This window comes from Callithrix jacchus, chromosome 4 (assembly GCF_049354715.1).
Source record: "Callithrix jacchus isolate 240 chromosome 4, calJac240_pri, whole genome shotgun sequence".
NCBI classification, from domain to species: Eukaryota; Metazoa; Chordata; class Mammalia; order Primates; family Cebidae; genus Callithrix; species Callithrix jacchus.
Genome location: NC_133505.1, coordinates 46,694,482 through 46,721,317, shown reverse-complemented (window position 1 = coordinate 46,721,317; position 26,836 = coordinate 46,694,482). Strand labels below are relative to the sequence as shown.

At 39.7% G+C, this 26,836-nt stretch overlaps 1 protein-coding gene across 3 annotated transcripts in view; it reads left to right on the top strand.

The window, feature by feature from the left end:
• The window catches only part of BTBD9 (BTB domain containing 9), a 500,550-nt gene that overhangs the window by 292,766 nt on the left and 180,948 nt on the right, over positions 1 to 26,836 (top strand). For all 3 annotated transcript variants that reach the window (XM_054254942.2, XM_035297693.3, XM_008994362.5), the window contains exon 7: positions 2,805 to 2,914. In XM_054254942.2, the coding sequence (XP_054110917.1) occupies positions 2,805 to 2,914 (110 nt within the window). The remainder of the gene's footprint in view (positions 1 to 2,804; positions 2,915 to 26,836) is intronic.

Below are 26,836 nucleotides of genomic sequence, written 5' to 3'. Positions count from 1 at the left end.
CTCCTGCCTCAGCCACCCAAGTAGCAGGGGTTACGGGAGCATGTCACCATGCCTGGCTAATTTATATTTTTAGTATAAATAGGGTTTTGCCATCTTGGCCAGACTGGTCTTGAACTCCTGACCTTGTCATCCACCCACTCAGGCCTCTCAATATGCTGGGATTACAGAGATACCTTGCCCAGCCCTGAATTCTTAATGTAGAGTTTCAGGCCACTCCTACTAGTCATTAATGTCAGGCCATTAGTTGAAGCCTTTTGTCATTTCTAGTCTACATCTTTAGATTGGGGAAAAGTCCAGGATATTTACAACTTTTTGCTTGAGAAGAAGGAGCTTGGCTTCTTTCTTTTGATGTCACATGTTTTTAAATGTGTATTTGAGTAGGGACTTTATGCCATTTTTGCAAATTATGCTATAATTTTCTAGAGACTTAGAAAGCATTGTATGACTAGAATAATTAAACTTGTTATGAGCGTTGCATGTAACAGGCTGATCAAAAAGTGTGGTGTACAATGGCAAATTGCTAATTTGACCTCAGAATTATGCAGCAGAGATAACATTATCTTCATTTATACAAAACTTTTTATCTGGAGGCATCTCTCAATGCTTTTCCAACCATATATATTATTTTGTTTGTTATCACAAATGCCATCATTAAGGGTATAAAATGTATTCCAATATAACTTTTTATTCTCAGCTGCCTATAACTGGTGGGTGGGGGAGGCGAAGTTTGCATATTTTCTCTCATTCCTAATGTTTGCACTAGGTAAAATTCAGGAAATTAGTTATCTAAACTTGGAAAACCTGATTCCACACAGTCTTTTAAAAAGAAAGAACAGGGGGAAGGAATGTTATTGCATCCCTTAGGTCAGCCTGGACTATATTAACCTTGAGAACCTCCAGTGGGAAAAAGTCCTGTTAGTCACTTCCTGACTCTTCTGTACACAGTAGGAGAGCTGCCTCTCCTTTGGTAGAGACTTGAGCTAGAGAATAGCAAAATTATCTGATCAAATTCCACTGAACCACATTCCCTCTATTCCCTCCAAGGTTGCAGACAGCAGCACTCAGGCTGTCACAGCCATATGAAGTTGAAAATGCTATGATGGTTGAGTTCCTGTGGGTTTTAGGAAATGGACAAAATTAGATTCAGGCCAAGGTGCCAGAATTAATACATCCCTTCCCTTCCAGAAAGCACCAAGGAGACTGTCGCTGCCAAAGTGAAGGACAATATGATCTTTACTACCCAGACCATTAAAAACTTATGTTGAATGAACTCACCCACCCACCCAAACCCAGTAAAATCAGCACCTTCTGTCTGCCTTGAGGGCTCAAAGGAAGAGATTAGGGCCAACTTCCTGCTTAACCAGTGGGCTCTGGTACATGTAGCAGTTGCCCTGATTCTCAGCACAGGAAAAATGGTGTCTCCCTGCAGTAGGTGTGAGCACACTGAACAGTCAGTTCAGGAGATAGCGTTAATATTGGTTATGAAGATGAGTGATCAGCTCATGTCAAGGAGCAGATGGCTAAATGAGGTGCACAGGGAATGCCATGAGAGTTAGGCTTGAAGAACCAGGAGGGAAAATAGCCCATGATATAAAAACCCCAGATATAGTCTCCTTAATGTAAATTTTCTAAATCAGCATTTACATTATATAGTTAACTTGGACTGATGAGAAATGTAAGGAAATTACCAAATTAGTGAACAGTGATTAACTCAGAAGTAAAATTATATCGTCTAAATTGAAGGTTGTTTTACACAGCAGAGGGGAAGATATTACTAAAACCTTGCCCAGTCTGTCTTATCCTAATTGAAATCTGTTCATTTGATATGCCCCATCCTTCAGAGTGCATAGTTCATAATTTGGGAGAGCATTATCAGTTAATCTAGTTATTTTTCCTGGTTCTTCCTTTGAATTCCAGTAAAACAGTGTCTGGCAGATCCCCTGTGGAACTGTGTGACATTCAGAAGAGTGAGTTTGTCTGTTCATTAACCTGTGAACTGTCAGGTCCCTTTGGAGAGCGAAGAGAGCAAGTTACTCCAAGGTTAATGCTTGTTTGTTGGAGATGAAGTCTCTAGGGAGTTAAAGAGGATGAACGGCCCAAGATGCTCAAGGGCTGCCCAGTGAAACTCTGCACTGTGTGCAGATGCCAGATTCATGTGGCCAGGAGGGAGGCTGCAGAGCAGGCTGGGCCATCTCTGCAGATCACTTCCTCTGGTCAGGAGACCTCCCAGCAGTCAAGTAGGGGGCTGGCGTAAGTATATGAGGTTAACTTCCTAAAAAGATTTAGGAACAATATTAAAAGAAATTGTGAGTAGTTTTCAGTAGTTTCTGGATTTTTCCTTTTAAACAAGAAAGCAGTATTGATTTCATGCATTCATTTCCAATTGATGAAATCTCCCATTGAGCTGGAAAGCATTTGATTGTGCACATGTGCTCAGGCGCATTCCTAACCATAAGAGGAGAAGCTATTTGTTATTCTCCGGTATAAATGTCTTATGGTCATGTACCTGACTGACATTCAAGGGTTGAACTGAACAGTACCTGGTTTGGTTTTCTGAATAAATCAAATTAATATAAGTTCTACTTAATTCTCTGCAAAATGACCTCTCCCTTATTTTGGTATAATTCTTCTAGGTTCAATAGGGGCTACCCAAAAGGAGCAGATATAGGTTTTGAAGACAAGCTCAGAGCCTCCTTTGGTCTATATTCTTGTGCACTACATGTTTAAGTGACGTGTCTGTTATCCTTGGATTGATTGTGGTGGGAGCTCATTTTCAACAGATTTTCTTTCCTTTTTACCATCAGGTATATTCGAATTGTTGGGACTCACAACACAGTGAACAAGATTTTTCACATTGTGGCTTTTGAATGTATGTTTACAAACAAAACCTTCACTCTTGAGAAGGGGCTGATAGGTAAGTATTACAATTACATTTTTTGTGTATATATTTAGATACTTTATCTTCAAATATTTGTTACTCTGTTAACTCATCTTAATCAGTTCCAAGGACTCTGGTTGATTTGAATGCCTTATTACTGAATGACATAGGGAATGGCTTACATTTTTTAGAAGTATTCAAAATAGTAATTCCAATGAACTTAAAAGAATGAATGTAAATATTGTACTAGTGGTTAGAATTGAAAATATTTTAGTAATTAATTCAGATTTGCTATGTAGGGAATGCTTGTGATAGTCAGGTGAAACCCTTCACACCAAGGGATTTAATGATAGGTGAGTTTGAAGAGAAATCTGTATAATATTGATTGGATGTTCAGACTTTCCATGGCTGTGCAGGTATTTTGGCCTTTGATTTGATATTAGTGGTATGCTTAGGTATGAGGGTATCTTCTTTTCATGGATATGTGAATTCATATTTGCCTGATTTAGCCTCAAGAAAGTTCATCTCACAGAAGTACCTCCATATAATATAAATAAGACCAAAGTGACTGAATTGTCACTTTTGTATTGTCATTGTACAAGTCAGGTAAGTGGGTGGGAAAAACTGCCTGACTGATATTTGGAAAGAGGATTTTAAATTTTGGTGTAATCCTTTGCTTGGTTTTTTGTCTTGTTTTGTTTTTATTTTCAGTCAATGGGTAGTGTAGGCATTGTGTAGAGTCCATCCCAGCTCTTGACATTCCACATATCATGAGTGGCTTTGCCATTCCAGACTGCTTATTCTGCTTTTTTCCCCATGCCCATAGGTTTCCAGTCACCTGCTGCAAAGATCATGCTTAGATCAATTAGATCCTTAATTCTGTCCCTTTATTGCAGTTTCCTTTGAAAAGGGACTTCATATGTTCCAGTGCTGGGGGATAAGATGGCCCTGCCTTGTGGTCTAAAACAGAATTCTGTATCTTTACAAAGGGGCTGATGTATCCTCTCCTTCCCAAGTTTTGTTCATGTTAGCACATGTGTCCATATTGACCTATGTCCTAAAAACATGGAAATAACTATAATGGGAAAGATGAGTGTAACTTGCAAATGTTTATTAACTCTTTGAATGGTCACAACCTAAATCTTCCTAACCTCTGCTCTGTCTAAAACCTAATCCTTTACTTATGGAGAATAATATTAATTTGGGGAATAATATTAGTAAAGTAGCAAGAGTGGAAAATATTCCAATACAGACAGTGTTTAGAGCACAACTGAAATAGCTGCCTCTGTTTTTTGTTGTGAATATAATTTTAACATTAAATATAAATGTTAATAATTTGTGTGACTTTTAGGTAATTTGAAAGTTAGCAAGTGTGAAGAATTACCTAATGTTAGTGTTTTTTACTTCTGTAGGCTGTATGTAGGCTGTATAGAATTGTGGTGATGGAGGGTTGTGGGGAGGGCATTCTTTTTCACAGGTTGTCCAGTCCCTTCTATAGACTGTAGGCCTCACTCTGTATCTGACTGTGCCTTCCATAAACTCAAGGCCCCACTGTCTATCTGACTGTCCCTTCTATAGACTGTAGGCCTCACTGTGTGTCTTACTGTCCCTTCTATAGACTATAGGCCTCACGGTGTAGTTGGGAAAGCCCTCAGTGAAAAGAATCTTAGAAACCAGGACCCTTCATATTTACAAGATGTGTAGCATTTGGCTACTCATTTCAGTTCAGTGCACTGCATTTTTGAACTTGCTGTATGGAAGGTACCGTCTACATCAGTAATCTCCCTCTTCTTAGTAGAGGAAAAACAGGTTTGTGGACACTGTAATTATCAAGGAAACAAGCCTATCTGACATAAAAGGCAGTTACGAGAATGAAATTCAGGATTGGTTGTAATTAGGGGTGCTGTTGTTGGTATGCATGTTTTGTCTAAATTGAACTAGTCAGCATCATCAGAAGCCATAACAGTCTCTGACATGTTGGTGATGAAAGAAAATTACAGAGATACAAGAAGGATTTTTGGTGTCTCGTTAAACATTCTTCTTCAAGCACTCTTCTCTGATCCTCACAAGTTTGACTCCAAAGAGCACTGTAATCATCTGCCTGTCATCGTCCCTCAGCCAAGTGAGAGCAGTGGTGCAGGTGGGCACATATGTACATGTGCTTGCCAGCAGATGGCCTGCAGTAGAACCGCCTCTGACCCTCCTTGGACCATCCTCACAGCTCAGAGCTGCTCATCCTGGGCAGTGATTGGAGTAGTGAGGGAGTTGCAGATCTGCTTAGCTTACAGAGGTGTTTAAAACAGTTATGGCCAACTTAAACCATGTTGATTATCTCAGGTGCATTTTAGCAGCACACAGGCCTTGGCCAGTCACCCTGCTGGTCCTCAACTGGTCAACTATAGGGGTACAGGTGTGTCAAAATCACCTGGGGTTATTTTTAAATTGCAGATGCTTACTTCTTACACTTTTATATCCTGTAAATATGCACTTCCTTCCTGAGAATCACTGATATGAACTCTGTATTTTCTTGGGGAAAAAAAGTAAAGGTAATGCCATCATAAGTGATTTGAGTATCAAATCCCACCTTTGTTTCTAGATTCAGCATGTTTTTCTTTCACAGTTCCTGGTCTTCTTTTCACAGTGCAGGCTCCTTTAAGTATTCTTCTGTAGGCCTTAAAAATAACTTCTATCATATTTGTAATTTAAAAAAACAGATCCTAATGTTATTTAAAATTTATAATGATGACAGAAAATACCATAAGTAAAAATAAGCACATCCACTATATAAGATTTTAGTCTTCCTTTCCACCAAAGAGGTTCTTTCCCATTTTTGATGACCGTGTGTCATGCCTCACTCAGCTTCACTTGCACAGATTCATGGGAGGTGTTGAAGTCCTTGGGTTCATGAAGCCATGAGAACAGGCCATAGCTCAACCACATTGCCCAGAGCTGGGCCTTTCTTACACCTTGCTGCTACCACCACAGCCTCTTCTCTTTTGGTGGCTGCATCTGGATCTTGCTGGAATGTATTCTTTCCTGGGAGAGTCAGGCTGTGAAGACTGTCTCCTTTGTGTTAGAGGCACTTGTAAGAAACCTTAACCTGTCTTACCAATGAGGCCTAGAAGAATTAATTAGAAGAGATGTGACTGCTATTTCATAAACATTCAACCTTCCAAAGACTGTATTTCGTTGGCCTCAGTACTCCACTTTGGTGATACTTGCATAGCATTTGCTAAGTCCTTCTGCTTTTCGTAATGATTTCCAGATCTTCCTTTTCATTTAATCTTGTGTTTAAATTCACTTTTTAATGCCCTACTAGTTATCCGGGTAGAGAGAATAGTACCTATCACCCAGCTTTAAATAATTATCAATTCACAGCTAACCTGGTTTTATCTTTATGTGATCTACTTTTCCCTATCAGATTATTTTGAAATTAATCTCAGACATTTTATCCTTTCATCCATAAATATTTTATTATGCAAATCTAAAAGTAAGGCCTCCTTTTTGTAGCCATAAGCACAATACCATCATACTACCCTAAAATTAAGCAGTAATTCCTTAAGAGCATTAAATATGCAGTCAGTGTTCCAATTTCCCTAATTGTTTCAAAGTCTGGAGTGAGAATGTGTTTTTATAGGCTGAGTAAATCAGAATTCAGATAAGGTCCATATTATGCAAATAGCTGTTATGATTCTTAAATCTCTTTAAATTCATAGGTTCTCTTCTATTTATCTGTCTATGTTTGTCTCTTTTTCTCTAATTATTTATTTGTTGAAGAAACTAGGCTTTTCTCATGTAGAGTGTCTACCAGTCTGGGTTTTGGTCATTAAATTTCCATGGTAACATTTAGCATGTTTATCTGTTGCATTTCTTGTAACTTGGTAGTTAGGTGAAGGCTTAATCAGATTCACTATTATTTTTTTGGTAACAGTGCTCCGTAGGTAGTGTTATATATATCTATCAAGAAGCAGAGAAAACCTCTAGTTGTCTCTCTCTTTTGTATGTTCACATCCATTGATAGTTATTTCCTAGATTCATTATTTCATAATTTTGGATTGCAAAATGGTTATTTTCCAAGTGTGTCATTCCTTCTTCATTTAGTCCCTAGAAAGAGAAAATTTTCTTCAGCACTCATTTAGTAACCCTGAGGTACAATTTGCTCAGGAAAAGAAGGATAAATGTTACATTCTTTTCCTTTGTTTACCAGTTTTCAAAATAAAGAGGCGGTTCCCTAGTGGCCTCCAAGAGTGACAAAGGAAGTTTGTTTGTGAGATTTCTTAGTGGGAGGTACTAGGTATCATTTTGAATTTGTGGGAATAAACACAATTGAAATCTTTTAACCACTTGCAGTTATTAGTCATGGTATTCAAATCATTGTATCTTTAGCCACTTCAAATTGTTTTTTTTCTTTTTTTAGTCCTTTTGATAAGACTTTAGTAGTCCTTGATAGTTCTGTGCTTTCTGGCATAACAAGATGTTCTGGGTTTGTCTTCCACATTTCCTACCCTTGATCTGGAATCAGCCATTCCTTCATGAGGGCTTGGTACTGTATAGTAGAAAATGACATTTGGAAACCTCAGATGATCCTTGCTACCCTGTCACTATTTCTAGACCCTTCAGTAGACAAAACGAGGAAGTACATGCACATATACTTAATTATTTATATGACATGTATTTAGCAGATGAAAATATCATGAGTATATGCTGACACTTTTTTTTTTTTTTTTTTTGAGAAGGAGTTTCGCTCTTGTTACCCAGGCTGGAGTGCAATGGCGCGATCACCGCAACCTCCGCCTCCTGGGTTCAAGCAATTCTCCCGCCTCAGTCTCCCAAGTAGCTGGGATTACAGGCACGCGCCACCATGCCCAGCTAATTTTTTGTATTTTTAGTAGAGACGGGGTTTCACCATGTTGACCAGGATGGTCTCGATTTCTTGACCTCGTGATCCACCCGCCTCGGCCTCCCAAAGTACTGGGATTACAGGCTTGAGCCACCGCGCCCGGCCGTGTGCTGACACTTCTAATTCAGATTCAATACTACAAGATTTTTAGTTTAAGCTTTTGATCTTTCTTTCATCTCTTTTTCTTCATAGGTAAAATCTTGGTTATCAGTGATACAGTGCAATATTCATTTGCTCTATCTCCAGTACATACAGAATATCTATGAACCATATGATTACTGAAAATAATTTTAAGATTTTTGTTACTGTTTTTTAGGTTCTTTTGTCTCTAGAAATGTACAGTAAAATGACGATGTTTTAAAGTCACTTGAAATGATTCCCTGTGTGGTTATGCCACTATTTCAGTATACACTGAGGTTCATCTGTTCCATTTTGCTTTCAATATTTAGGTATTGCCTTTAAAAAACTTTTGTTTCATAACTTTGTGAAATACTTTGTTCCAAAATCAAATCTACAAAAGTGCTATATTCAGAGAAATGAAGTGTCTATTCCTGCCCTGTATACCTCTGTAAATAATCTCTTTTTTTTCCTCCTTTAGCTTTTTGTTGTTATCCTTCCATTTAAAAGTGGAAAAAAATATTTATTTCTATATTTATATTGTGTATCCTCCCATTGTCTTTAAATAATTGGTAGCATACTGTACATATTATATATTTTTTAGCTTGCCTTTCTTGTTATTCTTTCTTTGCTTTTTTCTTTTTTTTTTTGAGACGGGGTCTTGCTCTATTGCACAGGCTGTTTTAGAACTCCCGGGCTCTAGGCATCATCGTGAATAGCAAACAGGCACGTACCACCACACTTAGTTTCACCCTGCTTTTCTGTACTTTACACTTACTTTGGAGCTAGCTAGCTACAGAGAAAAATATTATTTGTTTCTTTTTATAGCTGCGTGGTCCTCATTAGTGTGGGTATATCATTGTTTATTTAACCAGTTTTCTATTGATGAACCATTTGGGTTGTTTTCAGTCTTCCACTACTACAAATAGTGCTCTTGCCTTGTGTATTAAGCCTTTTCCTAGTTTTGCCAGTATGTCTTTGGGATAGATTCCTAGAGAAGGGATTGTATGATCAAAGAGTAAATGTACATGGAATTTTCCTAGATATTGCCAAATTCACTTTCGTAGGGATGGTAACATTTTTAAATTCTCACTGGTATTGTGTGATAAAAACTGTTTCCCCATAGCCTTGCCACTGGAGCATAGCATCAAACTTCTGGACTTCTGCCAGTCTGATAGGTGAGAAATGGTATCTCAGTCCAGTTTTAACTGCATTTCTCTTATGAGAGAAATAGAGCATCTTTTCATATGTTTAAGGTCATTTGCATTCTTTTTTTTATTTTTTAAATGACTCTTCTCTTCTTATGAGTCTGGTAGATGAATAGAGAATATGCTTTTAGTAAGACTTATGGGAGCAGTAAACACTTTACACAGAAATTAGAGTGTGGTATTCAGCATTACAGAAGTCTGGTTGTGCTTCCTAAGTTCTCCTGGTTCTTCTGGAAAATATACGTTCTCATGTTCCTCTCCATCGTTGTCCCTGGTTCTGCCTCTCTGCTTAAGAGATAATAACCAGGACATAGGGCTCTTGGTTCAAAATTATGGTTTCTTTAATCCTTTCAAAGAAGAGGAATAAGATTCTATTATCGGCTTCAGGTTGTTAAAGTGTTACTTTTGTGTCTTGCCAGCATGGGTCCAGGAAGACTGGTCGCTTTTTCTTCTAGTTTCTTGTTAGTACAGTAGACCCCCTTACCTGTGGTTTTGCTTTCTATGGTTTCATTTACCCGTAGTCAACCATGGTCCAAAAATATGAAATGGAAAATCCCAGAAATAAACAATTCATAAGTTTTAAAGTGCATGCCATTCTGAGTAACATGATGAAATCTTGTGCCATCCTGCTCTGCCCACCAGGGACATGAATCATCTGTTTGTCCAGTGTATCCATGCTGTATATGCTAGCTGCCTGTTAACATGAAGTTTTAAAAAAGTGTGTATAGAGTTTGGTACTATCTGAAGTTTCAGACATCTTGGAACATATCCCCTGCAGATAAGGGAAGACTACTGGGATTGATTGATCTAGGGCAATGAAAATCAGCAGCATAAGCACAAGAACTCTGTTGCTGAAGCTGTCCGTACACTCACTACTGCTGCCACCGCTGGAACTGTGCTATGTGAACAGAAACACTGGAGTCCATATTCACCTGCTGCTACCTTCAGTACCACCAGAAACAGATAGACAGAACATGTCTTTTTCCTTCCTCCTATATTGCAGTCTCCCATCAGGCTCTTCTGTTGGCAGAACAAAAAACCAGGCTGCAAAGGGAGTCTAGGAAACTATAGTTTTCAAAGATTTAGCCTCTGAGATACAGTGTAAAACAAGGGAAGGAACAGAGCTGAAAGCAAACAGATGACTGGCACAAAGTCAGGAAGACAGGGAGTAAAGGGGGCTCCTTTCAACAGGGAACTTACCATCTGATTCAAAGTAGCTGGACAGGCACATTGACAAGATGTGGAAATAATCGGAATGGAGAATAATAGACAAAGACAAAGGCATAAATGGGCATGGAGAAAAGTTAAATATTGATTTGGGCTGCAAAGGAACCTAACATACCTCTTGCCTAGAAAGATAAGGAAGGCTTCATGAAGATGGTAGTTTGAGGTAGGCCTTGAAGGATTCAGTATTAAGGAGCATTACAGAAGTGCTGATTTACCTAGCAACAATACTGTTGCCCTCAGAGCAGCTGAAGGTGGTAAACAGAAACAGGTTGCCTGTGGTTGCTACTGTCATCTAAAACTATTTTAAGATTGTAACAGTATGTTTAGAACACTGTAAAATTTCTGGGAAAGTAAACAGAGTTGGAAATCTGGGCTGTGAAGGGTTTTTGGCATCCAATGACCTAGGAATATAATATGACTTCTGAGCTTCACAGCTATGTTTAGTAAAGTGAATGTCCTCTAGAGCAGAAACAGATTTTGGAGTGAAGGAGCTCATTAGCAGGTGAAGGTGTAAGAATGTGGCAAAGAAGCAAACCTCCTGGCTTGGGGGAGGGGCCTTAATGCAGATAGTTTCCTACAGTGGCACTAGTGAGTCTTAACTAGTCTAGACCAGGAGGCTGTGCTTTTACCAGACCTATTTTTCTAACCAGATATTAAGGCTGGTTCTACTTGTCAGTAAAGCTTAACTTCTTTAGCTACTGTAAATTTCTTGGCATTAAGAGGCTGCTGAGTGTATCTTAGACACAGGGGAAAGAAAAACACATGGGTGTAGTTTCTGCCTTGAAGGATCTTAAGAGCTAATAGAAGAAAAAGACACTTAAACAGAAGGTGACAATGCAGTAAAATAAGTCATGTATTGGGAAGTTTCAGCAGATGCTGTAGGAATGCCGAACAGAGGGCACTAACCTGAGCTGGGGGGATGGCATCTGGAAGACTTCCTAGTGGAGGGAATAAATTGGGTCAGGGATATGGTTTGGCGGTGTTTCCACCCAAATCTCATCTTGAATTGTACTTCCCATAATCACTCATGTCGTGGGAGGGATCCAGTGGGAGGTAATTGAATCATGGGGGTGGTTACCCTCATGCTGTTCTTGTGATAGTGAGTGAGTTCTCATTAGATCTAATGGTTTTATAAGGGGCTTTTCCCCCTTTACTCAGCACTTCTCTTCTGCCATGTGAAGAAGGTGCCTTTCTTCCCCTTCCACCATGATTATAAATTTCCTGAGGCCTTCCCAGCCATGTGGAACTGTGAGTCAATTAAACCTCTTTTCTTTATAAATTACTCAGTCTCAGGTATTTCTTCATAGCACCATGAGAATGGACTAATACAATCAGTCCTTAAGGAAGGGAAGAGCGGAGAAGCTCAGGGGAGACCCAAACAAAATGGTCAATGTGTGCAAAAGCTTATCTCTGACCCATTCCACAGGCAGAGCCCCTTCTAATGGACCACCTTGCACCTGATAGAGGAATTGGAGTCGAAGTTACAGTTAGCTGTAGTCTTCTACTTTTCCTCTGCTGAACATACAGCATTATTTTCTCACAAGATCTTAGGTTTTAGAAATATTCTGAAAAGGAAATATACCACAGTGTTGCATACAGAATATCATACAGTTGGTTTGTTTGCCTTCCTCCCTGGGGAGCCCATGTTCTTAAACAAGAGTGGATATGATTCTTACATGGCAGAGAGTATAGAGTGGATGATTAGAAAATGGCTTCCTCAGCTTAGTGTGTGGTCAGTATGTGGGTATGTGTATTAGTCCACTTTCAAACTGCTATAGAGAACTACCTGGAGGCCGGGCACAGTGGCTCACACCTGTAATCCCAGCAGTTTGGGAGGCCAAGGTGGGTGAATCACCTGAGGTTAGGAGTTTGAGACCATCCTGGCCAATATGGTGAAACCCTGTCTCTAAAAATAAAAATTTAGCTGGGCATGGTGACGCATGCCTGTATTCCAAGCTACTTGGCAGGCTGAAACAGGAGAATTTCTTGAACCTGGGAGGCAGAGGTTGCAATGAGTCGAGATCATGCCACTGCACTCCAGCCCAGGTGACAGAGCAAGACTCCATCAAGAAGAAAAAAAAAACAACTACCTGAAGGCTGGGCACAGTGGCTCATGCCTGTAATCCCAGCAGTTTGGGAGGCGAAGGCAGGCAGTTTGCTTGAGACCAGGAGTGCGAGACCAGCCTGGCCAACATGGCAAAACCCTGTCTCTACTAAAAATACAAAAATTAAACAGGTGTGGTGGTGCATGCTTGTAGTTCCAGCTGCTCAGGAGACTCAGCCATGAGAATCACTTGATCCCAGGAGGTGGAGGTTGCAGTGAGCCAAGACTGAGCTACTACACTCCAGCCTGGGTAATAGAGTGAGACTCTGTCTCAAAAAAAAAAAAAAAGAAAGAAAGTAAAAAGAAAAGAACTACTTGGGACTGGATAATTTATAAAGAAAAGAGGTTTAATTGATTAACAGTTCTGCATGGCTTGGGAGGCCTCAGGAAACTTACATTCATGGCAGAAGGCAAAGGAAAAACAGGCACATCTTACATGGCAGCAGGAGAGAGAGCAAGAGAGCAAGGAAGTGCCACACTTTTAAACCATCAGATATCATGAGAACTCACTCACTGTAATGAGAACAGCATGGGGAAATTCCACCCCTGTGATTACCTCCCACCATGTCCTTCCCTCAACAAGTGGGGACTACAATTCAAGATAAGATTTGGGTGGGAACACAAACCCAAACCATATCAATATTATCCTCTCCTTTTTTTTTTTTTAAAGAATAAAGACTGCCTGAAAAAAAAATTTTTCCTGTTCTTGTTTTATAGGATTTACTTCATTTTACAGGATTGAACTTTTGGACTCTACTTATATATTCCCTTATTATCATAAGAATAGATATAGTAGTATGGATGTGTGTGTCAAGGTTTATTTATTTTATTTTTGAGATGGAGTCTTGCTCTGTCGCCCACGCTAGAGTGCAGTGGTGCAGTCTTGTCTCACTCACTGCAGCCTCTGCATCCCAGGTTCAAGCGATTCTCCTGCCTCAGCCTCCCAAGTACCTGAGATTACAGATGGGTACCACCATGCCTGGCTGATTTGTATATTGTTAGTAGAGACGGTTTCACCATGTTGGCCAGGCCTGTCTTGAACTTCTGACCACAAGTGATCCACCCACCTTGGCCTCCCCAAATGCTGGGATTGTAGGCATGAGCCACCATGACCAGCTGTTAAATATAAGTTCTAGTTTCAGATAATCTCTTTGTTCACACCTACAAGCATACAGTATTAGAAGCAGCCAGGACATATCTTGAATACATTGTTGTTTAGAAAGGTCTTCTGCCAGATACCCTAACTTATCTCTCTCAAGTTTGCAGTTCAATAGATTGCTAGAGTAGAGGGCATAGTGATGCCAGTCTCTTTGCTAAAACATAGAAAAAGTAACATTTACTCTAGTTCCCAGTAAGTTCCTCATCTGCATCTGAGACCCCCTCAGCCTGGACTTCATTGTTCATATCACTATCAGCATTTTGGTCACAATAATTTAACAAGTCTCTAAGAAGTTCCAAACCTTCCCTCATTTCCTTTCTTCTGAGCCCTCCAAGCTGTTCCAACCTCTACCCATTACCCAGTTTATTTGACTCATGGTTTTGTGGGCTATATGGACTTCTGCTTCTGCACAGGCTTCAGGAAACTTACAGTCACGGCAGAAGGTGAAGGGAAAGCAGGAACATATTTACATGGCCAGCAGGAGAGTGAGAGAGACTGAGGAAGAGGTGCTACATACTTTTAAACAGTGAGATCTTATGAGAACTCTATCACGAAAACAGCAAAGGAGAGGTCTGCCCCCATGATTCAGTCACCTCCCACCAGGCCCCTCCTCCAACACTGGGAGTTACAATTTGACATGAGATTTGGGTGGGGACACAGATTGAAACCATATCATGCATGTATGTAAATTTTTACCAGAAGAATGGAAATGCTGCGCAAAACTAACTTAACTGTTTTTATTTCACTTCATAATACTTGCACATTTTACTGATACCTTTGGCTTTTTGATGAGTAAGGAAGGACTTAAGGGAAGGGACCTATGCGTTGCCCTGTCTTGCCCTTTCTACATCATTATTTTCAGCATGTGTATTTGGCTGATACAGGGTCATAATAGTAAAAAAGGATATGATAGAAGCAGGCACATCTTTACATGGCCAGCATCTGCATCTGAGATTGGTCATTGGTGCTTCTTGGAATGCTTTTGCCTTCTTTCTACTTCATCACTAGTCATATTACCAAGAATCATGTACCCCTGACCTACCTCATGCCATTAGGGATGGGATAACAGCCTGGAACAGTGTGGGGGTAATAGGATGGTGTGCTCTCACAAATATTGTTGCTATGAAGTGAGCATAACAAGATCTGCTGGAGTTTTTAAACTTTTTCTCCACAAACAGTGAATGCCCACCTGGGAATACAGTTAATAAATCCAAAGGCTTTAATGTAAGGAAACTATATATTCTCCTGATTATGGTTTAAAAAAAAATTTTTTTTTTTTGAGACGGAGTTTCGCTCTTGTTACCCAGGCTGGAGTGCAATGGTGTGATCTCGGCTCACCGCAACCTCCGCCTCCTGGGTTCGGGCAATTCTCCTGCCTCAGCCTCCGGAGTAGCTGGGATTACAGGCACACGCCACCATGCCCAGCTAATTTTTGTATTTTTAGTAGAGACAGGGTTTCACCATGTTGACCAGGATGGTCTCGATCTTTTGATCTTGTGATCCACCCGCCTCGGCCTCCCAAAGTGCTAGGATTACAGGCTTGAGCCACTGCGCCCGGCCAAAAAATATTTAAAAAAAGAAAAAAAGAAACTATATCAGTCTTTAAGGAGCACTGAATAATGGAAATATTGACCTATTATTTGAATAATATTTTTGAATAATTATTTAAATATTCAAATATTGGAATTATTTGAATAATTATTTGAATATTCTATTATTGAATAATGGCATATCCTGGATAGGAAAATTTAATATTGAAAAGATATTGGTTCTTCCCATTTTAATCTATAAATTTAATACAGTACTACTCAAAATCCCATTGTGTCTTTTTTTTAAGTATTTTTTTCAGTTATTTTAAAATATTTTCCAAGAGAATAAATAAGTAGAAATATTTTCTTCTTCTCCCTACCCTCTCAAAAAAGCCTGAAAATAATAAAAAATAAACAAATAAATGAGGGTCTATTCCCAGCAGGTATTAAAATTAGTACTGCATAGTAATGTGTCATTAATGCAAGAACAAACTGGTAGATAAATAAAGCAATCATCCAGATTCTGAATTAGATGCCATTATATGTAAGAATGTTACGTGAGAAAAGGTGACATCTCACATCAGTTAAGAACAGAAGGATAACACAGCAAATGATGCTGAAGCAGTTAACAGCTACAGTTACATGAAATTTTTTCCTCATACTAGATACAAAAACATTTTCTTGTTAAAGAGGTAGATTTTACAATGTGACTCCAAAAGAGCTGTGGGAAACTGTATTAATAAGTATTTATTTTATCTCCAGGTGAGGAACAACTTCCTCAGCACAAAAGCAAAGGCATAAACAGAATTCAAAGGTGTTTGACAAACTGGGAAAAAATAATTGCAACATACATGACAAAATAAGTATGAAGAAAAGATGATCCCCTTACAGAAAAATGTACACAAACAGTGTTTGTTACTAAAAAAGAAAGAAAAACTTAATGGTTTATAAACTTGAAAGTGTTTGGCCTTGCTAGTAATTAAATAAGTGCTTATTAAAACAAGATACCCTTATTTGACTTGTTTAACTGGCAGATATTTTTCGTTAAAAAATTTTTTTAATATATAACACAAAATCATGTCTCATCAAAAATCAAACAATACAGGACAGGCTGGGCGAGGTGGCTCACGCCTGTAATTCCAGCACTTTGGGAGGCAGATCACCTGAGGTCAGGAGTTTAAGACCAGCCTGGCCAACATGGTGAAATCTCGTCTCTACTAAAAATTAGCCAGGCAAGGTGGCGGATGCCTGTGTTCCCAGCTACTTGGGAGGCTGAGGCAGGAGAATTGTTTGAACCCTGGAGGCAGAGGTTGTAGTGAGTTGAGATTGTGCCATTGCACTTCGCCCAGAGGGACAAGAGCAAGGCTTCATCTCATTTAAAAAATAACAATAATAAGTAAAATATTCCTGTTTCTGCTTTTTTTTTTTTTTTTTCAAAGACAGGGTCTCTGTCTGTCACCCAGGCTAGAGTGCTGTGATGCAGTCACAGCTCACTTCAGCCTTGACCTCCTGGACTCAAGTGATCCTCCTGCCTCAGCCTCCCGAGTAGCTGGGAGCACAGGCATGCACTACCACACTCAGCTATTTTTGTTATTATTGTTGAGACAGGGGTCCCATTATGTTTGCCCAAATTGGTCTTGAACTCCTGGGCTGAAGCCATCCTCCCAACTTGGCCTCCCAAAGTGCTGGGATTCCAGGTGTAAGCCACTGCACCTGGCCAAAATAAAATATTTTTGTGTTTTAACTTGCATTAACCTAGTTATTACTAAAATTGGGTATTTTAAAATATTTCTTGGCTTTTTTTTTTTTGATAGGGAGTCTCACTCTGTTGCCTAGGCTGGTGTACAGTGGCATGATCTCAGCTCATTGCAACCTCCACTACTGGATTCAAGTGATTCTTGTACCTCAACTTCCTGAGTAGCTGAGCTTATAGGCTTGTGCCACCATGCCAAGATAATTTTTGTAATTTTAGTAGAGATAGGGTTTTACCATATTGGCCAGGCTGTCTCAAACTCCTGGCTTCAAGTGAGCCTCCCACCTCAGCCTCCCAAAATGCTGGGATTACAGGCAATAAGCCACTACACCTGGCCTGTTGCTTCTTTCTTATTATTTGTGGATTATGGTTATTTATTCCTTGCCTTTTATATGCATTGCAAATATCTTCTCTCAGACAGTTAACTTTTTAACTTTGTTTATGTTGCCTTTCTGCATAGATGTTTTCAATTTTGATTTATTCTTATCGGTCATTTTTTTGTCTTCTGATTTTGTGATTTGCTTAGAAACTCCCTCCCAGTTCAAAATATAAAAACATGCTCTTCTGTAGTAGTTGTCAGTGATTCCTTGTTTTTTATTATTGTTGGGGTGTGTGTAAGCATCTTTACTCCATTTAAAATTTCTTCTGTATTTGGTCTGACATAGGGGTTTAACTTTTATTTCTAAAATTTGCGGCCAACTATCTTGAAATTCTTTCTTGCTTTTTTTATTCTTTATTTCATTGATTTTAAAGTAGCATATATCATGGATTTGTATATCTGTTCTAGCTTCTGTGCCACATCATTTAAATCACAGCATCTTCATCATCTATTTTGCTCTCTAGTGCTACAAATCTACATTCATAGTTATTCTTTTTCTAAGTTTTCTAGGCTGTTCTTTTCAATTTTCTTTTCCAATGAGCTTGAAAATCAGCTTGTCAAGTTTCATTAAAAAATTTTTTTTTAGAGATGGAGTCTCTAATAATTTGATGGTATTTTATTTTTTATGAGACGAGGTCTTGCTCTGTTGCCCAGGCTGTCCTCAAACTCCTGGGCTTAAGTGATCCTCTCATCTCAGCCTCCCAAGTAGCTGGGACTGTAGGTGCACACTAGTGCACCTGACTCAAGTTTTATTTTCAAAATCCTGTTGGCAACGACAATTTAAATGAAAATACTGGCCAGGCATAGTGGCTCATACCTGTCATCCCAGCACTTTGGGAGGCCAAGCCAGGTGGATCACCTAAGGTCAGCAGTTTGTGACCATCTTGGCCAACATGGTGAAACCCCATCTCTACTAAAAATACGAAAATAACTGGGTGTGGTGGCACACTTGTAATCTCAGCTATTCAGGAGTCTGAGGTGGGAGAATTGCTTGAACCCTGGAGGCACGGGTTGCAGTGAGCCAACGTCGCACTACTGCACTCCAGCCTGGGTGACAGAGTCAGACTCTGTCTCAAAAAATAGAAAAGAAAATATGTATCATCCTATACCATCCACATCTTGGCAGCATATGAGACTGCCTATTTCCTATCAGCCTCAGTAATACTAAGTATTTTCTTTATTTTTCTTTTTTTGAGATGGAGTTTTGCTCTTGTTGCCCAGGCTGTAGTGCAATGGTGCTATCTTGGCTCACTGCAACCTCCACTTCCCAGGATCAAGTGATCCTCTCGCCTCGGCCTCCCGAGTAGCTAGGATCATAGGTGCCCACCACCATGCCCAGCTTATGTTTCGTATTTTTTTTTTTTTGAGACGGAGTTTCACTCTTGTTACCCAAGCTGGAGTGCAATGGCGCGATCTCGGCTCACCACAACCTCCGCCTCCTGGGTTCAGGCAATTCTCCTGCCTCAGCCTCCTGAGTAGCTGGGATTACAGGCACGTGCCACCGTGCCCAGCTAATTTTTTGTATTTTTAGTAGAGACGGGGTTTCACCATGTTGACCAGGATGGTCTCAATCTCTTGACCTCGTGATCCACCCGCCTCGGCCTCTCAAAGTGTTGGGATTACAAGTATGAGCCTGCACCCAGCTGGTACATGTTTTCTAGAAGACAATCTGGCAATATCTATTAAGAGACTGGGCCAGGCATGGTGGCTCACACCTGCAAGCCCAGCACTTTCGGAGACTGAGGCAGGCGGATCTCCTGAGGTCAGGAGTTCAAAACCAGCCTGGTCAACATATTGAAACCCCATCTCTACTAAAAATACAAAAATTAGCTGGGTGAAGTGGCACACCACTGTAATCCCAACTGCTCCAGAGGATTCAGCAGGAGAGTCTCTTGAAACCGGGAGGCGGAGGTTGCGATGAGCCAAGATCATGCCACTGCACTCCAGCCTGGGTGACACAGCCAGACTGTGTCTCAAATTTAAAAAAAAAAAGAGTCTCTAAAACACTTCTTGATCTACTACTTTGACCTTTAGTAATTCATCCTAAAGGAATATTCAGGAACAGCATTTCTTCTACATAAATGTTCAGCACAGTGTTATTTATAATAACCCAAAAAGAGGAACATTAGAAATGTCTAATAATATGGCATTACAAAATAAATTATGGCACACTCACACATCAAAATTTCTGAATATTCATATATTTCATAATACAGGGAAATAACCATAATAGAATATAAAATAGAAGTAGGATGCCATCTTTATAGCCAGATTGATGCCAATATTTTTAAATTAAATATATGTGTTTAATTGCATATATGAATTTGCTGGGACAGCCATAAAACACCACACACACACACACACACACACACACACACACACACAGCAGCTTAAATGACTGAAATATATTTTTTCAGTTCTGGAGGCTGAAAGTCCAAGATCAAGGTATTTTCAGGTTTGGTTTCTTCTAAGGCCTCTCTCCTTGGCATGTAAATGGCCACCTTCTCGCTGTGCCCTCACATAGCCTTTCCTCTGTCTGAGTGGATCTGTGGTGTTTCTTCCTCTTCTTCTAAGGACATCAGTCATACTGATATCCTTAGTATGACTGGTATCCTAGTGCCCTACCCTTATGACCTCATTTTACCTTAATTGCCTTTTTAAAGGACCTGTCTCCTAATGCAGTCACATTCTAAGTTAGGGGTGAAACTTCAATATATGAATTCTGGGAGGACATAGTTCAGTCCATAATAGTGCATAAAAATGTGATGAAGAACATCAAAATATTTAGAGGTTTTCTAGATTATAGGAATACCTGAGATTATTGGGTTTTATTATATTTTTCTGTTTTTATATTTTCTATGAATGAAAATATTACATATTTTTAGTGCATATGTGTTACTTTTATAATCAGAAAAAAGTTAATTTTAAAAAAGTTATTTCCACATCACGTGTCTTAAGTGAGGGACAAGGCAGGTGAGCAGGGCCACCAGTGCCTTCTGGTACACCTCAGCACTCCATGTGCTCCCAAACAAACCCACTAAACTAAGAAAAGCCCTATTTCGGCTGGCATGGTGGCTCACACCTGTGATCCCAGCACTTTGGGAGGCCAAGGTGGGCAGATCACAAGGTCAGGAGATTGAGAGCATCCTGGCCAACATGGTGAAACCTCATATCTACTAAAAATACAAAAAAAAAAAAAAAGCTGGGCAGCTGGGTATGGTGGTATGCACCTGTAGTCCCAGCTACTTGAGAGGCTGAAGCAGGGGAATCGCTTGAACCCAGGCAGCGGAGGTTGCAGTGAGCCAAGATCTTGCCACTGCACTCCAGATGGGTAACAGAGCAAGACCGTGTCTCAAGGAACAAAAAAGGAAAGTTCTGTTTCTGGGTGATAGGGTAATTTCTTCATGAAATGTGGTGATAATACCTGATGAGTTTGCTGAATAAACCAAGAGTTGAGAATCTAGATGATAGATACCAAATGAAAAAGTGTGTGCTGTGTGATTCTCTTTATGTACAATTCTAAGTAATGAAAACTAATCTGTTTCATTACAATGAAAGCAGATCTACAGATCTCTGAAACTGGGGGGAGGAATTACAAATGGGCAGGGGGTGATAGGAAACTTTGTTATCTGGATTGTACTGATGGTTTCATGAGTGTCAAGGTACATATACTGGGACTCAAACTGTACACTTAAAATATGTGCAGTTTATTATATGTCAGTTATGTTTCAGGAAAGATGTTTAAAATGGGAGAGGGCACTGGAAGGAAAGATTTCTGTAGCCTTTGGGGCATGACAGTATTGTTTGTTTATTAAAATAGTGATGTGGGGCTGTGCTTTATGAACTAAAAGAAACCTTTAGGATTTGGAGGCTATTGGGGTTGACTGCTCTATACAGTTTTGGAAAGGGGCCTCTACACCTGCCAGCCCTTTCCTGCCTCATAATTCAATATAGGAGGGCCTGGGCTTTTCAGTGTTTTGCATAAAAAGAAATGATTGAATGGGAGTGGAAGCCTGGTGGGTGAGCCAGTCTGGGACGCAACAATCTTTGTAAATTTATTGGCTCATTAATATTGTGAAGATGAGTATGTTTCTTTTATAGCTGCATTAGATACTTTTTTTTTTAAAGACAAGAATTGGTACAGTGCTACAAGAGGGAAATATACTTAAAAATCACAACATTACCTGTGGTAAAATTATCATAAAAACTACCTAGTGCTCAAGCAGGGGATTACTTCAATTCTGCCCCTGTAATGACAGGAAATGGTCCTTAGTGAAGTTGTTTTCCATGAAGCTGTGATGAAATCAACTAAAGTGGTAATAAAGTACAGTGTAAAAGTGAGGGACTCAAGTGAGGTGTAAGAGTGCAGAAGGTGCTAGAATGTTTGAATTGGAATCTTCAGGAAATGATTCTGTAAAATATCAAACATAAATTGATTCAGTTCTCAATTCAGAACTGTCAGTAGTACAGGCAGGCTCCACAGCTGGAGTGAAAGTAGAGGAGGCGGACACCCCTACCCCAGCACCAGCCCCAACTAGGCAGCTACCAGTTAGCTCATGGTCAGAGGTGTAAGGCAGAGAAATGGACTTTGGTGGCAAATGATAGTTTAGGGAAGGGCTTAAAGCCCTTAAAAGGCATGATCATGCTTTCTTGGTTTTATTTTTTTTTTTTTGGCAGTGATTCTTTGATGAATTAATATTCAGTAGATGCCTGTTGTAAAAAACTGGAAGCACATATACATGATCAGAAATATTTTCTAATTATAGAAATAACTTTTATATTGATACTGTATCCCAAATGACAACCTGTTCCTCTTGTCACCTCTGCTACTGCCACCCTAGTGCAAGCCACCATCTCTCCTCACCATTGTCATTTCTGTCTACTTACTGGTCTCATGTCCTCTCTAGTCTTTCTCACTGTTCTCCATACTCCAGCCAGTGTTATCTTATCAGGACACTCTTTTACTAAAAATCACTCAGAGGCTTTTCATTGCCCTTACGAGAAAGTTCGAAATCTTCACCACAGTGCTCAAGGCCCTGCATGGTATGGTGCCCACATATTTGCTTCATCTTCTACCAATCCTCATCTAGCTTTCTATATTCCTGCCACACAAGGCTTTCCATTCCGAGAAAACGCCATTCATTCTCTGGCCACAGGGTCTTTGCACTTGCTGTTCTCTCTGGAATGCCTCTCACCCTCTCCTCATCCTTACTCTCACTTCCTCAAACCCCACCCCCTTCATTTAGATAATCTTCCATTAAACCTTTAAATTTCAGATTAATGTCACTTCTTCAGAAAAGGCTTCCCTGACTCCCCTACCTCTAGTCTCAGTAAAGTTTCTTAGTATGATGCTCATGGATGAGGAGTTTTTTTCTTTCAGAGCACTTAGTTTCAGTTGTAACTGTACATTTGTTTACATGGTTTGATAATAGAAGAGACTGTTTTGTTCCTGGTATATTCTCAGCACTTGGAGCCCTGATACTCCGTAAGTGTTGAATGAATGAGAAAGTGGAATGATGTCTTGCATTCTGAGGACCAGAAGATCAACCCAAATCCTGGTTTCTACTCCACTGCTCCTATACTATGTAATAAATAAGACAATCCTGAGCCTCAGATTTCTCAGCTATAAAATGAAAAAAACTAACCTAATGAGCTGGGGCTTTTTGTTGTTTTTAAAAAGGTATCCTTTAGGTATAGAGAGTTGTGTTAATCATGTATGCCATCCTTAGGGGTCCATGCAATACCTTCTCTTTTATTCATATTTTTCTTCTTTGAACCTTGCTCCTGTTTCCTTTTCTTTATGATACCATCTCTAGTATGTTTATTTCCTTAATATACACCTATTCTTGTAAAAATCTATAATATTGGGCAATTTTATATATGTGTTTTAATTTTCAAAAATGTTTTTATGTTATGTATCTTTTTTTTTATACTTTCTCACCCAGTATTAAGATTTATACATCATGTGTCTTAATGTTACTTAATATTCCATCATAATAATTACAAATATTAGCAAATCTATATAGTTCTTACTGTGTGTCATCACTGTTCTAAGCAATTTACATGAAGTCATTTAACCCTTGCAACAGTCATGCAAGGTTGGTACTGTTATTTTTCTCATATTTCATTTATTCATTCCCCTGGTGATGGAAACCTAGGTTGTCTTCAGCTTTCTGTTCTCAAAAATAGGACTGCAATGAATTTCCTTGTGTCTATCTCCTTTGCACCTATGTGATAGTTTCTCACTTTTATCCAAAAGTGAGATGCCTGAGTACCCAAGTATGCCCATATTTAATTTTGCTTCATGCTTTCAGATTGTTTTCATGCCAGTTCATACTCCCAGGGCCAGGAATACAAAAGAGCCCTTTTTCTACCACGTCCTCTTTGCAATTATGAAGGCCATAAAGTAGTACAACACTGCTGGCCAGTTTCTCACCACCACCACTGCTATCACCCTAGTGCAAGCTACCACCACCTCTTCTCTCCATTGCCATAGTCTTAGCGGGCCCTGCATCTTCTCTAGTCCTCATCCTTCTCCACACTTCAGTCAGAATAATCTTACTGGAACACGCTTTTGCTCAATATCACTGAGTATTTTTTCTTTAACCCATTGAAATGATAGATGTTCTAATGATGATCCACACTTGCATTCCTAGGACATTTGCTACCTAGACATGACATTTTCTGTAGTTATTGGCTTTGGTTGGCTAATAAGTATTTTAGAGTTTTTGTATCTGTTTCCTTAAATAGAATGGGCCTGTAAATTTCTTTCTTGACCTGTCTCTAAGCTGTTTTTATAAACAAAGCTAAATTAAAATAGCTTGAACAGCTTTCCCTCCTTTTCTGTTTTCTGGACCAATGTATAACAAGTTGTAAATTATCTATTTCTTGGACTAAGCGCTCCGCAAAGTTCTTCCCCGCCCTCCCCTTCCCCTGCGAGACAAGGACTCTCACTATCACCCAGGCTGGAGTTCAGTTCAAAGCTCACTGCAGCCTCTACCTCCTAGGCTCAAGCAATCCTTCCACCTCAGCCTTCTCTGTAGCTGGGACTACAGGCATATGCTACCACATGTGGGTAATTTTAAGAAAAATAGAAGTGTAGAGACAGTCTCCTTATGTTGCTCAGGCTGGTCTTGAACTCCTGGGCTCCAGCAACCTCCCATTTTGGCCTCTTAAAGTGCTGGAATTACAGGTGTGAGCCACCACACCTTGCATTTACAACGTTATTTTCTAACTATCAATTTCATGATTTGGTGAATCACATACCTATGGGTTTCTTACCAGGCCTTCACCAGTTGTGTGGATTGGCCAAGCAGATTAACATATATCCAAAACCTCAGTGATGGTAGGGAGAGTTAACCTACTATAAGTACAAAATGGTGTGTTTTCTCTCCCGTGCCCTTTGACAACTGTAAACAGAAGTTCAATAGTCCTCTCATATCTATTGCCACTCATTTATTTGTTTTACTAAATTTTTGCCACAAAATATTTGATGTATAAGTTGTATCTAATAGAATTTTAAGGAGCATTCCTGACCGCACATTCACCCAGCTGACTTCTTGGCTCTTCTTTCCTTCCCCTTGGAGACACACTGCTTTTTTTTTTTCTTTTTTTGAGATGGAGTTTGGCTCTTGTTATCCAGGCTGGAGTGCAATGGGGCAATCTCAGCTCACCGCAAGCTCCACCTCCTGGGTTCAGGCAATTCTCCTGTCTCAGCCTCCTGAGTAGCTGGGATTACAGGCACGTGCCACCATGCCCAGCTAATTTTTTTTTTTTTTGTATTTTTAGTAGAGACGGGGTTTCACCATGTTGACCAGGACAGTCTCGATCTCTTGACCTCGTGATCCACCCACCTCGGCCTCCCAAAGTGCTGGGATTACAGGCGTGAGCCACCACGCCCGGCCACACTGCTTTTTTTTACTCCTGCTTTGTCCCTTCTCTCCCTCTGCACTGTTTTTCTTCCCGTCTGTTTGATTTTTATGGCTCCAGGAGAAAACTGAGTTCTTTGAACCTAAAGACAAGGAGATTGCCAGAAGGGGTAGGTTTGGCAAAATTGGATTCATGGGTAGCAGAGGGAGGTGTAAATTTGTAAATTTGGCAGGTGGTGGGGAAAAAATTATCATGCTGCTGTGTATTTCATGACCCAAAGATTTTAGAGTAGATACATAATGTTATTGTAGACACGTAGCAGCTTTGGAGAACTTGGGCAGTGCACATCCAGACTTGTTAGCTTAAACTACGTCGATAAGCTTTGTGTCATGATTCCCTGAATCTCAGTCTCAGCTAGAATGAAATCAGAACACATGACGTTACTATTCAGACATCTCCTGTTCTTCTGAGTACAGATTACTTTAAACCATATTAATAATTTTCATATCATGCTATTTTTATTTTTCAATTGTCTTGAGGACACAGTACGTGCAGAGAAGATTATTTATCAGACAGTAACTGTCTGGCACACACAGCCTACATTATGGTAGTTAAGCTGAGATCCAGAAACTGACAAACAAGCTATAAAAGCTAAAAGGCAGGATTTCTTGTGGTAAATCAGTTATAATAATTTTATATCTCAGTGCTTTACATATGTGGCATATTGTATAATAAACAATTAACTGCCTGCTTTTGACATTTCAAAGTTAATGTGAAGTGAGTTATAAAACAGACACTGTAAACGTCACTTTCAAAAATGAAGTGGTAAATGGCTATTGGCCTCTGGGTGGGTAAGACCTAATTATTCCTCACTGTACCCTCTGTACCTTTTTACTACCAGTTGGTGTTTCATTGTCTTTGATAAACAAGATAATTGATATAAATGAATGTGATCCTGTAAAATGGTTCCCCAATTGCAGATTTTCATGCTGGAGGTATAATTTTCCTTATGGCACATTGCTGTTAATCTTTAAAGGGGTAGGTTAGTTAATCTGCCTTCCAGAAGAATGCATTAGGTCAGTCACAGCTGATAAAAACATTAGGTGTAACTAGGGCACAGGAAAAAATGACTAATGGTCACATTAATGAGCAAGAGCATGTGGATTTTTCAGCGGGAGGTTTAGAGTTGGAAATAACAGAAAAGTATCCTGGAGATGCAATCCTCCCCGGGGAAAGGACCAAGGCAATGCACAGTGAGAAGGGATACAGCTTGGCTGTCTCTTCTCCTTCCTCATCCCCACCCTTATCCTCCAGAATGCTGATTTTGCTGCACTGACTGACTTACAGGCCGAGGATCCTAAACAAGGAATCCTTAATGTGCTTTCTTCCTTCTCGTTTGGTGGAAAAGGGCTAGGGCCTTGCAAAGCTACCATTTTGTCTCATGTACTAATACTCAGCATTCTCAATCCTTTGTTGGAAGGCTCTTTTTAGGAAATGTCAAGGACAGAGCAAGCAGAAGAGCAATGTAAGTTTGCACACAGTTGGGAGGACTGGAATGAACAAATTGACAATGACTGCTTTGAAAAAACTGTTTCTCTTTATATATATGTAAATATGTGTGTATAGATTTGTGTGTGTGTGTGTGTGTGTGTGTATAAAACGTGAAAGAATTAATGAAAAAGAAGGTAGGCAAACAGGAGAAAGTGTAATATG